General features: G+C 42.8%; 1 protein-coding gene across 2 annotated transcripts in view; it reads left to right on the top strand.

Moving 5' to 3' along the window:
* Positions 1-15691, top strand: part of LOC110521981 (protein sel-1 homolog 1) — a 75283-nt gene that overhangs the window by 2737 nt on the left and 56855 nt on the right. For both annotated transcript variants that reach the window (XM_036975504.1, XM_036975503.1), the window contains exon 3: positions 2331-2535. In XM_036975504.1, coding sequence (XP_036831399.1) covers positions 2331-2535 — 205 coding nt within the window. The remainder of the gene's footprint in view (positions 1-2330; positions 2536-15691) is intronic.

The raw sequence follows: 15691 nt of genomic DNA, 5'->3' as shown, positions 1-15691 counted from the left end.
ACAGAACAGGGCTGCAGGCAGCTGAGCAAAACTTGAGGAAAACTAAACTTTCCAGGCGACCTATCATCCTTCCACCCTCCTCTCTACCTTCTCTTGTGTATCCTTTGCTGAAGCTGCTTTCTATCACTCAACCCTGGAAACTCTTCGACACCTCATCCGTCCTTAATCCTCCACCACCTCCCTCTCTGCAGATGACTTTGTAATTAAAAAAAAAAAAAAGACATCGTCATTCACTCAGCCTACTAAAGCCACTGGTCCCACTCACACAGAACTACCCTACGCCTTGACCTCTTTCTCCCCTCTCTCTCCAGATGAAATTCTGCCCGACAACTGGTCCACTCAACCCCATCCCCTCTTCCCTTCTCCAGACTATCTCTGGAGACCTTCTCCCATTCCTCACTTCCCTCATCAACTCATCCCTGACCACTCTCCGCTCTGCCAAAGCTGAATCTCTCTCCGTTCTCATCCTCCTAGATCTATCCTCTGCATTCGACACTGTGAACCACCAGATCCTCCTCTCGACCCTCTCAGAGCTGGGCGTCTCAGGCTCTCCACACACTTGGAATGCATCCTACCTGGCGGGTTGCTCCTGATCTGGTTTTAGGCCCTCTCCTCTTTTCTCTACACACCAAGTCACTCAGCTCTGTCACATCCTCTCATGGTCTCTCCTGTCATTGTTATTGGGATGACACTCAACTACTTTTCTCATTCCCCCTTCTGACTCCCAGGTGGCGACACGCATCTCTCAGTGCCTGGCAGATATCTTAGCTTTGATGTCAGCCCAGCACCTCAAGCTTAACCTCGACAAGACTTAGCTGCTTCCTCCCGGAGAAGGCCTGCCCTCTCCAAGTCCTCTCCATTACGGTCGAAAACTCCACGGTGTCCACTTCCCAGAGTACAAAGAACCTTGATGTGACCCTGGACAACACCCTATTGTTCTCTGCAAACATCAAAGCAGTGACTCGCTCCTGCAGGTTCATGCTCTACAACATCCGTAGAGTACAACCTTGCCTCACACAGGAAGCGGCGCAGATCCTATTCCAGGCACTCGTCAAAGCCCGTCTGGATTACTGCAAGTCTCTGTTGGCTGGGCTTCCCACTTGTTCCTTCAAATCCATGTAACTTATCCAGAACGTTGCAGCCCATCTGGTGTCAACCTTCCTAAATTCTCTCATGTCACCCCTCATGTTGCTCCTCCGTGCACTCCACTGGCTTCCAGTCAAAGCTCACATCATTACATCCGTGGTGCTTGCCTACTGAGCAGCAATGAGAACTGCTACCTTCAGGCTATGCGCAAACCCTACATCCCAATTAGCCAACTCTGGTCACTTGGAGGTCAGCTCCCGCTCAGCCCAGTCAAAGGGGTTAATCCTTTTGAATTCAATCTCTTTTTGACAGCATGCCTTTTGTTTTAAACAAAACTGGTTTTGCTCATAGAAGAAGAGGTCGGAATGATTTAACGTCTATCTAAAAACGCGAACTTCATATTTGCGTATGTTGTAGCTTAGATCCTATTTTGTCATCTAAGTTTTTTGTGTTGTGCCTCCCGTCGGTTGAGACAACATGCTCTTGAATACAGGGTGGGTGTCATTTCAATCATAGCAACAGAATGGACCTATCCCTTTAGACCACTGCGCTCTATCAGGTACACCATTGAAATTGTAACTTCTAATTACTACCACAAAGATGGCCAACGGTCCACCCACCGTTGAATGTCAGCTCAAATTGTCATGTCTATACAATTATCTATATTTCTATGATTTAAATAGGTTTTCTATGGAGGATTGTATAATTTAAAACAACAGATATTCCCATTTGTCAAACATTCTCTGATATCTGGACCTCCAACCATCTTTATGGTACCATTTGGAAGTAGACATTTCAATTCTCTTCCCATTTTAGTACATTTATCAGTGAAAACATGGCATCCTGTATTCAAGGTCATGTCTCAACTGATGGTGGGCACAACACGAAAATCTCAGATGATTTAAGCTGCAACATCTGTGAATATGAAAATCATTTGAGTTGATGGTTAAAATGACAATTTGTATAAAAAAATAAAAATATTTTACAACCCTGTTTATAAGCTTCTAATTATATCAATCTTAACCATTTATCTTTTCCAGTGATGAAGACATTGATGTCTCATGGTATGGTTGTTTAGCAAAGAACTGACCAAAGCAGATTTGTGTAGCGTTGGTGTTACACTCACCCACTAACCATCAAGCTAATGACAGTAGAATAAGTTATATTTCATCATGTAACATGACGTGACTTAGAATGCCTTTGTTTCCCCTCCACCATCTCAATTTGGTTGTTTCCCCCTCTAGTCTTACCATGACCCCAACTCTGAGGAGGAAGAGGACCCAGTAGGTTCCAGGATTGTAGCAGCAATGGTGACTTCCGCCAGGGAGGCCCCGCAGCGTGAGGGGGAGAGAAGACTTGATGGTGGGGTCCAGGAGGGTGGGCAAGAGGGGGAAGAGAAGGAGGACTTGCCCACCCAACCTCCTCCCGTTGAGGAAAGGTCCAAAGAGAGTAAGTACAGCCAGGACAAACTAATTTTCACAATTTCACTAATATCATCAAAATCAATAAATCATAGCACGTTTTGGGGCTCATTCAGTCGATTCAGCAAAAAAAAAAACTTCCTCTCACTGTCAATTGCATTTATTTTCAGCAAACTTAACATGTGTAAATATTTGTATGAACATAGCAAGATTCAACAACTGAGACATAAACTGAACAAGTTCCACAGACATGTGACTAACAGACATTGAATAATGTGTCCCTGAACAAAGGGGGGGTCAAAAGTAACAGTCAGTATCTGGTGTGGCCAACAGCTGCATTAAGTACTGCAGTGCATCTCCCACTCATGGACTGCACCAGATTTGCCAGTTCTTGCTGTGAGATGTTACCCCACTCTTCCACCAAGTCACCTGCAAGTTCCCGGACATTCCTGGGGGGAATGGCCCTAGCCCCCACCCTCTGATCCAACAGGTCCCAGACATGCTCAATGGGATTGAGATCCGGGCTCTTCACTGGCCATGGCAGAACACTGACATTCCTGTCTTGCAGGAAATCACCCACAGAACGAGCAGTATGGCTGGTGGCATTGTCATGCTGGAGGGTCATGTCAGGAGGAGCCAGCAGGAAGGGTACCACATGAGGGAGGAGGATGTCTTCCCTGTAACGCACAGCGTTGAGATTGCCTGCAATGACAACAAGCTCAGTCCGATGATGCTGTGGCACACCGCGCCAGACCATGACGGACCCTCCACCTCCAAATCAATCCCGCTCCAGAGTACAGGCCTCGGTGTAACGCTCATTCCTTTGACGATAAACGCGAATCCGACCATCACCCCTGGTGAGACAAAACCGCGACTCGTCAGTGAAGAGCACTTTTTGCCAGTCCTGTCTGGTCCAGCGATGGTGGGTTTGTGCTGTTTCTGTTCTGCAGGTGTGATGTTCGGATGTACCGATCCTGTGCAGGTGGTGTTCCATGTGGTCTGCCACTGCGAGGATGATCAGCTGTCCGTCCTGTCTCCCGTTTGTGCTGTCTTCGGCATCTCACAGTACGGACATTGCAATTTATTGCACTGGCCACATCTGCAGTCCTCATGCCAACTTGCAGAATGCCTAAGGCATGTTCACGCAGAGGGACCCTGGGCGTCTTTCTTTTTGTGTTTTTCAGAGTCAGTGGAAAGGCCTCTTTAGTGTCCTAAGTTTTCATAACTGTGACCTTAATTGCCTACCGTCTTTAAGCTGTTAGTCTTATCGACCGTCCACAGGTGCATGTTCATTAACTGTTTATGGTTCATTGAACAAGCATGGGAAACAGTGTTTAAACCCTTTACAATGAATGAAGATCTGTGAAGCTATTTGGATTTTTACGAATTATCTTTGAAAGACAGGTCCTGAAAAGGGGACATTTCTTCTTTTTTTTCTGAGTTTACATTGTTTGCATAACCTATTAAGAAAGGAAAAGGGTTAGGTAGTCCACCCACTGTGCTCAGAATGACAGAAATCACATTTAGATTATGGTAATGGTTCTTAAGTCATGTAATAAAGCAGCCAATAAAACGTAATTTCCAAACATTTGCCAAAATGCAATTCGCAGGAAAATGCCATTCTAAACAGCACACCTGATATCAGTCCCATATGTGACAGGTATCTCTGTTAGAAACGTAGAGATCTAAAGATACAACTAGCATGGGTTGCTAATATTACTAGGCTTGTGCCTTTGGCTTCTGGACAACAAAATAAAGTTGATATGAAAACCAATAAAACAAGAGAGAAATGGCACCAGCGGTGGGTCCAATAGGGAAGTAAATGGAAATACATTTGCCAAAATGATTCAAAACGAATTCAAATCATAAATTCTTCACCAGAGAGCATGACTTAGCCACAGAGGAATGGAAGATCATTAGCTTCTTTAAAAAAAATAGCTGTGGATTGTTTCAAATCACAAGCTCGTTTGGGAAGCCCGCAGTTTAGTCAGCATGTGTGGCAATAGGCCTAGCTGATTATTGAGTTACTGCTGTCAGTGAAAAGCATCTAAAATATGTGTAAAGATAATGTTACTATAGTTTAAAATGTTGAAGAAGGGGAGAGGTGAGTCGAAGATATAGGCAAGTCTCTCCAGAATGGCTCAGCTGTCTCCCGCCAGTTCTTTCTCATTAATTGTTTCATTGTGTGAATGGTTTGCCCTTTTGATTTTTTTTCTTTAATCAATACTGTTAATCTCCATCATTTGGTTACATTAATTTCTGATAATGCAGTTATTAGTCATGTACCTTTGTCATTCTTGGAGTGGAAACATTATTTGCAGATTTCACAACCTGCTACGCTTGTGAGAAACAAGTTTTGGTTTATTTCATAACCATCATTTGAGATTTGTCCATTTTTTTCATTCTTTTGTTTGAAGTGTTCCATGTGAGCAATGAGCATGTCTGGTTTCTCTGTCCTGATGACGTTGAGGGAGCGCACGCATCGAAGTACCTGGCCTGCTCTGCGAACTGTAGCAAAGTGTTTTTTTAACATCCATTACAAATGCTAATATATTATAACTATAGTTCCTCACAGTAAGCTATTTGAAAATAAAAAAATCCTCGATAATCACCAAGTTTGAAAGAGCAAGGGAAGTTATCGGCCTGCTGCTGCTTTGGACTATAGGCAATGAGTTCCATGTGCTCATTACTTTAGCCGCCAACGGTTCACGGTGTATCAAAGTGTCCATATGGCAGAGGCTGGTGATCTCTCATTAGTTGACTTTTAACTTTTAGATTTTTATCATCTTAATTCAGATTGTTATGATTAACTGCATGACAATGATTTTGAGAAACAAAAATGTTATTATTGAAATTAAACTGTTCCACGAAAATGCGCATATGAAAATAGTAACTGGCATGCAGAATGGTAGAAATGGTAGAATAAAATGTAGTGGGGCAAAAAAGTATTTAGTTAGCCACCAATTGTGCAAGTTCTCCCACCTAAAAAGATGAGGCCTGTAATTTTCATCATACGTACACTTCAAACATGACATTGTAGGATTTTTAATGAATTTATTTGCAAATTATGGTGGAAAATAAGTATTTGGTCACCTACAAACAAGCAAGATTTCTGGCTCTCACAGACCTGTAACTTCTTCTTTAGAGAGGCTCCTCTGTCCTCCACTCGTTACCTGTATTAATGGCACCTGTTTGAACTTGTTATCAGTATAAAAGACACCTGTCCACAACCTCAAACAGTCACACTCCAAACTCCACTATGGCCAAGACCAAAGAGCTGTCAAAGGACAATAGAAACAAAATTGTAGACCTGCACCAGGCTGGGAAGACTGAATGTGCAATAGTTAAGCAGCTTGGTTTTAAGAAATCAACTGTGGGAGCAATTATTAGGAAATGGAAGACATACAAGACCACTGATAATCTCCCTCGATCTGGGGTTCCACGCAAGATCTCACCCCGTGGGGTCAAAATGATCACAAGAACGGTGAGCAAAAATCCCAGAACCACACGGGGGGACCTAGTGAATGACCTGCAGAGAGCTGGGACCAAAGTAACAAAGCCTACCATCAGTAACACACTACGCCGCCAGGGACTCAAATCCTGCAGTGCCAGACGTGTTCCCCTGCTTAAGCCAGTACATGTCCAGGCCTGTCTGGAAGTTTACTAGAGAGCATTTGGATGATCCAGAAGAAGATTGGGAGAATGTCATATGGTCAGATGAAACCAAAATAGAACGTTTTGGTAAAAACTCAACTCGTTGTGTTTGGAAGACAAAGAATGCTGAGTTGCATCCAAATAACACCATACCTACCGTGAAGCATGGGGGTTGAAACATGCTTTGGGGCTGTTTTTCTGCAAAGGGACCAGGACGACTTATCCGTGTAAAGGAAAGAATGAATGGGGCTGTGTATCGTGAGATTTTGAGTGAAAACCTCCTTCCATCAGCAAGGGCATTGAAGATGAAACGTGGCTGGGTCTTTCAGCATGACAATGATCCCAAACACACCGCCCGGGCAACGAAGGAGTGGCTTCGTAAGAAGCATTTCAAGGTCCTGGAGTGGCCGAGCCAGTCTCCAGATCTCAACCCCATAGAAAATCTTTGGAGGGAGTTGAAAGTCTGTGTTACCCAGCAACAGCCCCAAAACATCACTGCTCTAGAGGAGATCTGCATGGAGGAATAGGCCAAAATTCCAGCAACAGTGTGTGAAAACCTTGTGAAGACTTACAGAAAACGTTTGACCTCTGTCATTGCCAACAAAGGGTATATAACAAAGTATTGAGAAACTTTTGTTATTGACCAAATACTTATTTTCCACCATAATTTGCAAATAAATTCATTCAAAATCCTACAATGTGATTTTCTGGATTTATTTTCTTCTAATTTTGTCTGTCATAGTTGCAGTGTACCTATGATGAAAATTACAGGCCTCTCATCTTTTTAAGTGGGAGAACTTGCACAATTGGTGGCTGACTAAATACTTTTTTGCCCCACTTTAAGCTTGCCTATAGGCTACTTTGAACTAAGGTAAGACATGCCTGAGGAGCTGCAGGAGAAATCCTGCTCAAAATAGGCTCTGTATGCTGTGCGCATGTGATAGTTGTGTTCGATAAGTAAGATGCATGATGACTAATGAAAATACACACAGGCCAATTTAATATCACAAAATTACGCAAATGTACCTGTAAACCAATAAGCATGATGGTCAAATGTATTTCCATTGACTGGTATTTAAAAAATGTATCCTAGTCAATTTAGCCAGCAAAGGTTTAATCAGTTTTTCATTTCTTTTTTATCGACCAAAAAGTTGGTAATTTCCATCTATCGGAAACTCTAGGGTAGACTTAACAGTGAAAGGCTTACTTACTGGTCCTTCCCAACAGTCTAGAGGAGAAAACAACTGAAGTTATTGAAAGATAATAACACAAGGAATAAATAAACAATGAGTAACGATAACTTGGTTATATACACGGGGTACCAGTACTGAGTCGACGTGCAGGGGTACGAGGTAGAAGCTGTTCAGGGTCCTGCTGGTTCCAGACTTTCTGAATCGATACCTCTTGCCGTGCGGTAGCAGAGAGAATAGTCTGACTTCGGTAGGGCCTTCCATTGACACCGCCTGGTATAGAAGTCCTGGATTGCAGGGAGCTCGGCTCCAGTGATGTACTGGGCTATACGTCCAACCCTCTGTATCGCCTTGTGGTCGGATGCCAAGCAGTTGCTATACCAAGCGGTGATGCAGCCAGTCAAGATGCTCTCAATGGTGCAGCTGTGTGTGGGGACCATGATCATTCCTTTGTGATATAGACATTGAGGAACTCCACAAGCAGCTCCTTTGTCTTGCTGACATTGAAGGAGAGGTTGTTGTCCTGGCACCACACTGCCATAGTCACTGACCACCTCCCTATAGGTTGTCTTATCGTCGTCGGTGATCAGGCCAAACACCAGTGTGTCGTCAGCAAACATATTGATGTTGTTGGAGTTGTGCGCGGCTACGCAGTGGTGGGTGAACAAAGTACAGGAGGGGACCCCCCTGTGTTGAGGGTCAGTGTGGTGGATGTGTTGTTACCTACCATCCCCATCTGATGGCAGCCCATCAGGAAGTGCAGGATCCAGTTGCAGAGGGAGGTTTTCAGTCCTAGGGTCCTGAGCTTAGTGATGAGCTTTGTGGGCACTATGGTGTTGAACGCTGAGCTGTAGTCAATGAACAGCATTCTCACGTAGGTGTTCCTCTTGTCCAGGTGGGAAAGGGCAGTGCAATAGAGATTGCGTCATCTGTTGGTGGTAGGCAAATTGTAATGTGTCTGGGATGGTGGTGTTGTAAGGCATTTCATGGCTACAGATGTGAGTGCTACAGGGCAATAGACAGGTTCTTGGGCACAGGGACTATGGTGGTCTGCTTGAAATTTAATACAGTCTGGGTCAAGGTGAGGTTGAACATTTCAGTCAAGGCACTTACCAGCTGGTCAGTGCATGCTCAGAGTACATGTCCTGGTAATATGTCTGGCCTCGTGAATGCCTACCTGTTTTAAGGTCTTACTCACATTGACTACGGAGGTGCTGTCATGCATGGTTCAGTGTTGCTTGCCTCAAAGCGACCATAGGAATCTAGCTAATCTGGGAGGCTTTCGTCATTGGGCAGCTCGCGGCTGGGTTTCCCTTTGTAATCCATTATAGTTTGCAAGCCCTGCCACATCTAACAAGCGTCAGACCTGGCGTAGTAGGATTCAATCTTAGTTTGCGGCTGGCGACCTGATTTCAATACGGCCCGCGGAATCATGCTCCGATCACATCAAGAATTTGCGATTAGTAAAGTTTTGAAAAACTTATTTGTTATTTAAATTAAAAGCCCAAATAATACTCGCCATTGTGTAATGGTTTAACTCCCACCGCTTGTGACATTTATTTTGAAAGAACTTATAAATAACTGCACGAGGACAGACCATGACTGACAGGCTGAGAGACACGTCACAGTTACAAAAACTTACTAGCTAGAAATTGTGCAAAAATGAGTTTTTCAAAGAAAAGTAAAGTAGACAATGAATGTAGGGTGTTCCAGCAAGAGTGGACATCGAAATATGTCTTTATTGAGGTATCAGGGAAAGCTGTGTGCAAACAGAGCATCACTGTCTTGAAAGAGTACAACTTGTCCCGACACTTCCAGGCAAATCATGCAGAGACATATAGGAATATGTCTTCTGAGCAGAGGGCAAGTGCATCAAAAGTGTTGCTTTCTCAGTTGCATAACCCCAGACTTTGAAATTACAGAGGAGCTTGCTTCAGTGCAGTCAATGAAGAGCACAACCACAGGGAAATATTTATTGGAGGAGGTTTGTAAGTGTGAGTGAGTTTTGAAAAGTTATCCAGTGTGACCACTGATCGGTGCCCAAACTTGACAGGAACATATGTTAGCCTTTTTAAAAGGATACGAGATCAAGTAGCTGAGCTGAACCCAGATCAGAATTATTTTCCTGCATTGCATTATTCATCAGGAGGTGCTCTGTAAATGAGCCATGTTCTGGATACATTCACTAAAGTGATAAACTTAAGAGCATAAGAGCAGAATCTTAAAACCACAGGCAGTTTTTCTCACTGTTGGAAGAGACAGAGTCGGGTCATGCAGATCTCCCCTACCACACAAACGTGAGATGGCTGAGTTTGGGGAAGGTTCTTTAAAGGGCGTGGGACCGGAAGTCGGAGATTGCTGAGTTTTTGCAAATGAAAGGAAAATATGTGGATTTCCCTCAACTGCAAGATAAAGAATGGTTGGCTGATTTTGCCTTCACCGTGGACATCATAGCCTTCATTAATTAACTGAATTCCAAACTACAAGGGAAGGGCCTTTTTGCACATCAGATGTACAGCCTTGTCAAAGCCTTCAAGGGAAAATTACCTCCTGACCTTCCAAGTAGAAGCCAACAATCTCACCCACCTTCCGGCACTACTGGCCTGTTCCCTATTAGATGACCAACGGGAGAAGTATACATATCTGCTGCGTGCTTTGAACCGTGAGTTTTCTTGTCGTTTTTAGTATTTCAAAGTGTTGAAATGCTGTTGGTTTCCTCTCCTTTCACCTTCAATGTGGATAACGCTCCCACTGACCTACAAATTGAGCTTATTGATCTTCAGTCTGATGCAGTGATTGGAGAACTATTCAAAACAATGTCACTGACAAGGTTCTATGCATCTCTCGATGAACAAAACTTTCCAAAGATTAGGAGTCATGCTCAGAAGATGTTTGTACTGTTTGGGTCAACCTATATATGTGAACAGACATTTTCAGTGATGAAATATAACAAGTCAAGGCACAGATAATCTCTTACTGACTCTCACCTCTCAGCAATCCTGCGCCTAGTGACGTCAAACTATACCTGGCTTTAATGCACAAGTCTATGCCCATCAGAGAATTCCCTGTTGAATGTTGAGCTCTTTGTGTTTTTGTGAAACCCGTTAACAAGAGTTCTGTCCATGGTGCAGTATGCACAGTGTACTTTTCCCTCCGTGTAGTTCATTGCATGTTTAATAATGACCATACCTACCAAAAGGAGAACATGGATGTGGTTTATTTCTGTGTATGTTAAAAAAGTAAAATAAGTAGTATATCTGGATGTGATTTACAGTAGATATATCTGTCAACATAGTCATACACACCTATAATACACTGCTCAAAAAAATAAAGGGAACACTAAAATAAAACATCCTAGATCTGAATGAATGATATTCTTATTAAATACTTTTTTCTTTACATAGTTGAATGTGCTGACAACAAAATCACACAAACATTATCAATGGAAATCAAATTTATCAACCCATGGAGGTCTGGATTTGGAGTCACACTCAAAATGAAAGTGGAAAACCACACTACAGGCTTATCCAACTTTGATGTAATGTCCTTAAAACAAGTCAAAATGAGGCTCAGTAGTGTGTGTGGCCTCCAAGTGCCTGTACTACCTTCCTACAACGCCTGGGCATGCTCCTGATGAGGTGGCGGATGGTCTCCTGAGGGATCTCCTCCCAGACCTGGACTAAAGCATCCACCAACTCCTGGACAGTCTGTGGTGCAACGTGGCATTGGTGGATGGAGCGAGACATGATATCCGAGATGTGCTCAATTGGATTCAAGTCTGGGGAACGGGCGGGCCAGTCCATAGCATCAATGCCTTCCTCTTGCAGGAACTGCTGACACACTCCAGCCACATGAGGTCTAGCATTGTCTTGCATTAGGAGGAACCTAGGGCCAAGCGCACCAGCATATGGTCTCACAAGGGGTCTGAGGATCTCATCTCGGTACCTAATGGCAGTCAGGCTACCTCTGGCGAGCACATGGAGGGCTGTGCGGCCCCCCAAAGAAATGCCACCCCACACTATGACTGACCCACCGCCAAACCGGTCATGCTGGAGGATGTTGCAGGCAGCAGAACGTTCTCCACGGCGTCTCCAGACTGTCACGTCTGTCACGTGCTCAGTGTGAGCCTGCTTTCATCTGTGAAGAGCACAGGGCGCCAGTGGCGAATTTGACAATCTTGGTGTTCTCTGGCAAATGCCAAACATCTTGCACGGTGTTGGGCTGTAAGCACAACCCCCACCTGTGGACGTCGGGCCCTCATACCACCCTCATGGAGTCTGTTTCTGACTGTTTGAACAGACACATGCACATTTGTGGCTTGCTGGAGGTCATTTTGCAGGGCTCTGCCAGTGTTCCTCCTGGTCCTCCTTGCACAAAGGCGGAGGTAGCGGTCCTGCTGCTGGGTTGTTGCCCTCCTACGGCCTCCTCCACGTCTCGTGATGTACTGGCCTGTCTCCTGGTAGCGCCTCTATGCTCTGGACACTACGCTGACAGACACAGCAAACCTTCTTGCCACAGCTCGCATTGATGAGCTGCACTACCTGAGACACTTGTGTGGGTTGTAGACTCTGTCTCATGCTACCACTAGAGTAAGCACTTCCAGCATTCAAAAGTGACCAAAACATCAGCCAGGAAGCATAGGAATTGAGAAGTGGTCTGTGGTTATCACCTGCAGAACCACTCCTTTATTGGGGGTGTCTTGCTAATTGCCTATAATTTCCACCTGTTGTCTATTCTATTTGCACAACAGCATGTGAAATTTATTGTCAATCAGTGTTGCTTCCTAAGTGGACAGTTTGATTTCACAGAAGTGTGATTGACTTGGAGTTACATTGTGTTGTTTAAGTGTTCCCTTTATTTTTTTGGGCAGTGTATGATTCTGGCTCACGATGGCAAAATAAATTCTAATATGGCCCTCCATTGAAAATATTTGCCCAGGCCTGCTCTTACCACTGACGTCAATGCAAATGCAATCTAAAATCACAAACACTTATCAACAAAAAAGTATTATCACAACAGTATATTGCTTTTAAAACACACCTCACTGTGATGATCAATTTGAAGAAAAGTTCAACAGGTTGAAACTGAATGGAAAATATGGTTGTTGTTTCAAAGCCTAACAACGAAATGGACAGCGCTTTCTAAAGTGAGGATTATTTCAAAACACGTATTAGACATATATATATATATATATATATATATATACACACACACACACACACACACACACACACACACACACACACATAACTGTTAAGTTTGGGGTCACTTAGAAATGTCCTTGTTTTTGAAAGATTTGTCCATTAAAATAACATCAAATTGATCAGAAATTCAGTGTAGACATTGTTAATGTTGTAAATGACTATTGTAGCTGGAAACGGCAGATTTTTAATGGAATTTCTGCATAGGCGTACTGAGGCCCATTATCAGCAACCATCACTCCTGTGTTCCAATGACATAAGCTAATCCAAGTTTATCATTTTAAAAGACTAATTGATCATTAGAAAATCCTTTTGCAATTATGTTAGCACTGATGAAAACGGTCTGATTTTAAAGAAGCAATAAAACTGGCCTTTAGACTAGTTTAGTATCTGGAGCATCAGCATTTGTGGGTTCGATTATAGGCTCAAAATGTCCAGAAACAAATACCTTTCTTCTTAAACTCGTCAGTCTATTCTTGTTCTGAGAAATGAAGGCTATTCCATGCGAGAAATTGCCAACAAACTGAAGATCTCGTACAACGCTGTGTGCTACCTTCACACAACAGCGCAAACTTGCTCTAAGCAGAATAGAAGGAGTGGGAGGCCCCGGTGCACAACTGAGCAAGAGGACAAGTACATTAGAGTGTTTAGTTTGAGATACCGACGCCTCGCAAGGCCTCAACTGGCAGCTTCATTAAATAGTACCCGCAAAAGACCAGTCTCAACGTCAACAGTGAAGCGGCGACTCCTGGCTGCTGGCCTTCTAGGCAGAGTTCCTCTGTCATGTAAATACAGTTATTCTACTCGCTCTACCGAAACACAAGGGATGGAGAGATAATTACCTGCTTCGCTTAAGATAATATATCTACTCAAATTTAAATCGGCTGGCCCTATGTCCTGCTCAAGAAATTAATACTGACAGTCTACTCGCTCCTGAGGTGCAAGAGACAAATAGTACATTTGGCCCGACGCTTCTATTCCTCAGAATACCTAAGCCGGGCGGCCCCTATGTATGGCCTGGTTCGTAGCATTCCGTACTTAACCCTACACTGACTGTCAGAGAAACAACACGGAGGCAACCTCTATCTATTTTTCAAATGGCAACACACACAACCAACAATTCCTGTCTACAACTCTGATGGTGTATAACAATCTGGGTGTAAATTATGTAATCTGCTTTTCAATTTCATATAGGCTGAATGCAACATAAAGGCCTCATTCTATTTTAGATTCCTCGTACGGGGGCATCAATATGTTGTCGTTGGTACCATTAATGCGATGACGATTATTTAATAACTCAATTAACTATGTTTAATTATTACGATGCTTTAAATTACTCTTGTTACACTTAACTCTTAGCAATCTTGGGGCACCATGGGAAAAGTTTGTTTTATGATTTATTGAACTCTAAAGAAATATATTGTTATACCAGTCTTCATTAATTATCATTATTATCAGTCTCATTCTGAACGTGGTTGACTTCAAATCTGCATGAACTCTAAACTCCATGATGAATCAGCGATAAATAAATAATTAAGCCAATTTGTGTAACTAAATAATCACACAGAATTACGCAAACACGCACAGGATAGATTATACATTGATTACTTACAATGCAATGAAAAGTCCCTGGTGGGCTAACCTGACATGACAGCTTGGTACACAATGAAAAGGGGTGGGGAAAGAAAGAGCGGGAAAATGAGAGACAAAGGAATTCAACTATTGTACGTAGTTGAATAATACCATAATCGTAAATATGGATATTTAGCACCCTAACAACCGCTCATTTGGATTTAGAAATGCAACACATATTTACGTTTCTATGTCCTTGTCGTCTCTGAAATCAACCGGTCCATCTATGGAGAGAGATTCATCAGAATTCTCTGGTTGTGTGAGTCTCTGGTTGTCCACAAGAGGTCACCATGTCCTCTGTAGTTGTGGTAGGTTGGTCTCAGAGTGTCTGTTAGAACGAATCTTCCAGAGGTCTACCAACCTTTTTCTCCTCTTCGGTTGAGTTTACTATACTATTTTATATATACAGCTGCAGACTGAATGTTTAGTCTTAATCTTCACTTGTCGAGAGTTCCTAACCATTTGTGACGTATTCCGCTCGCGATGATCCGGCTTACACCGTAGTCTGCTTGGTCTAATGTTTAATGTCGTCACGAGGAGTTTTATCCACTCTGGCAAAAGAAGGCCTTCCATGACGCCAATATAATGTCTGTGCTCACGTGGGTGTGGTCACTGACTGGGTATAACTTTTTTTTAAATGAAAAACCATTCTCTCATTAAGAAGGCTAAAATCACATTTAATCATATAAGTTCCACAACATTTAGATGTAAATCTGTTTATATATACTGTGAAAGCTCTTAAAGTGACACATGTTTCCATTATAACGTCTTTAATGATCACCAAACAATAAACGTTGGACATGATTATTCTATAAATACCCACAAACCATTCCAAATGTTTGGATTACAGAAATATTGTTTCTTTATCCAATCTTGGATGTTACAGTACTACAAAATCAGTTGTAACAAAGGGATTTTTCACTTCCATTTCTGCAGAGTGGGAGAGAGAGTTCCTGCAAGGTATTTACGACCGTCATAAAACGGCCAACTTCAAGGCTCTCTCTGATCCACACCCAGGAGGGAAGGTCAGGACACACCCCTACCATGTCACAACACAACTGATTGGCTCAAATGCATTAAGAAGGAAAGAAATTCCACAAATTAACATTTAGCAATGCACACCTGTTATTTGAAATGCATTCCAGGTGACTACCTCATGAAGCTGGTTGAGAGAATGCCAAGAGTGTGCAAAGCTGTCAAGGTGCAGGGTGGCTACTTTGAAGAATCTCAAATATAAAATATAATTTGATTTGTGTGTGCAAAGCTGTCAAGGCACAGGGTGGCTACTTTGAAGAATCTCAAATATAACATAAAATATATTTTGATTTGTTTAACACTTTTTTTGGTAACTACATGATTCCATATGTGTGATTTCATAGTTTTGATGTCTTCACTATTATTCTTCAATGTAGAAAATACTAAAAATAAAGAACCTCTGAAACTGAACGTTTCACCCAGTAGATTTCAACTACCCCTAAATTCACTCCTCCAGAACTGGGACTTAGTC

Source organism: Oncorhynchus mykiss, chromosome 4 (assembly GCF_013265735.2).
Source record: "Oncorhynchus mykiss isolate Arlee chromosome 4, USDA_OmykA_1.1, whole genome shotgun sequence".
NCBI lineage: Eukaryota > Metazoa > Chordata > Actinopteri > Salmoniformes > Salmonidae > Oncorhynchus > Oncorhynchus mykiss.
Note: the sequence above shows the minus strand (reverse complement) of the source record. Positions and strands in the feature narration are given on the sequence as shown.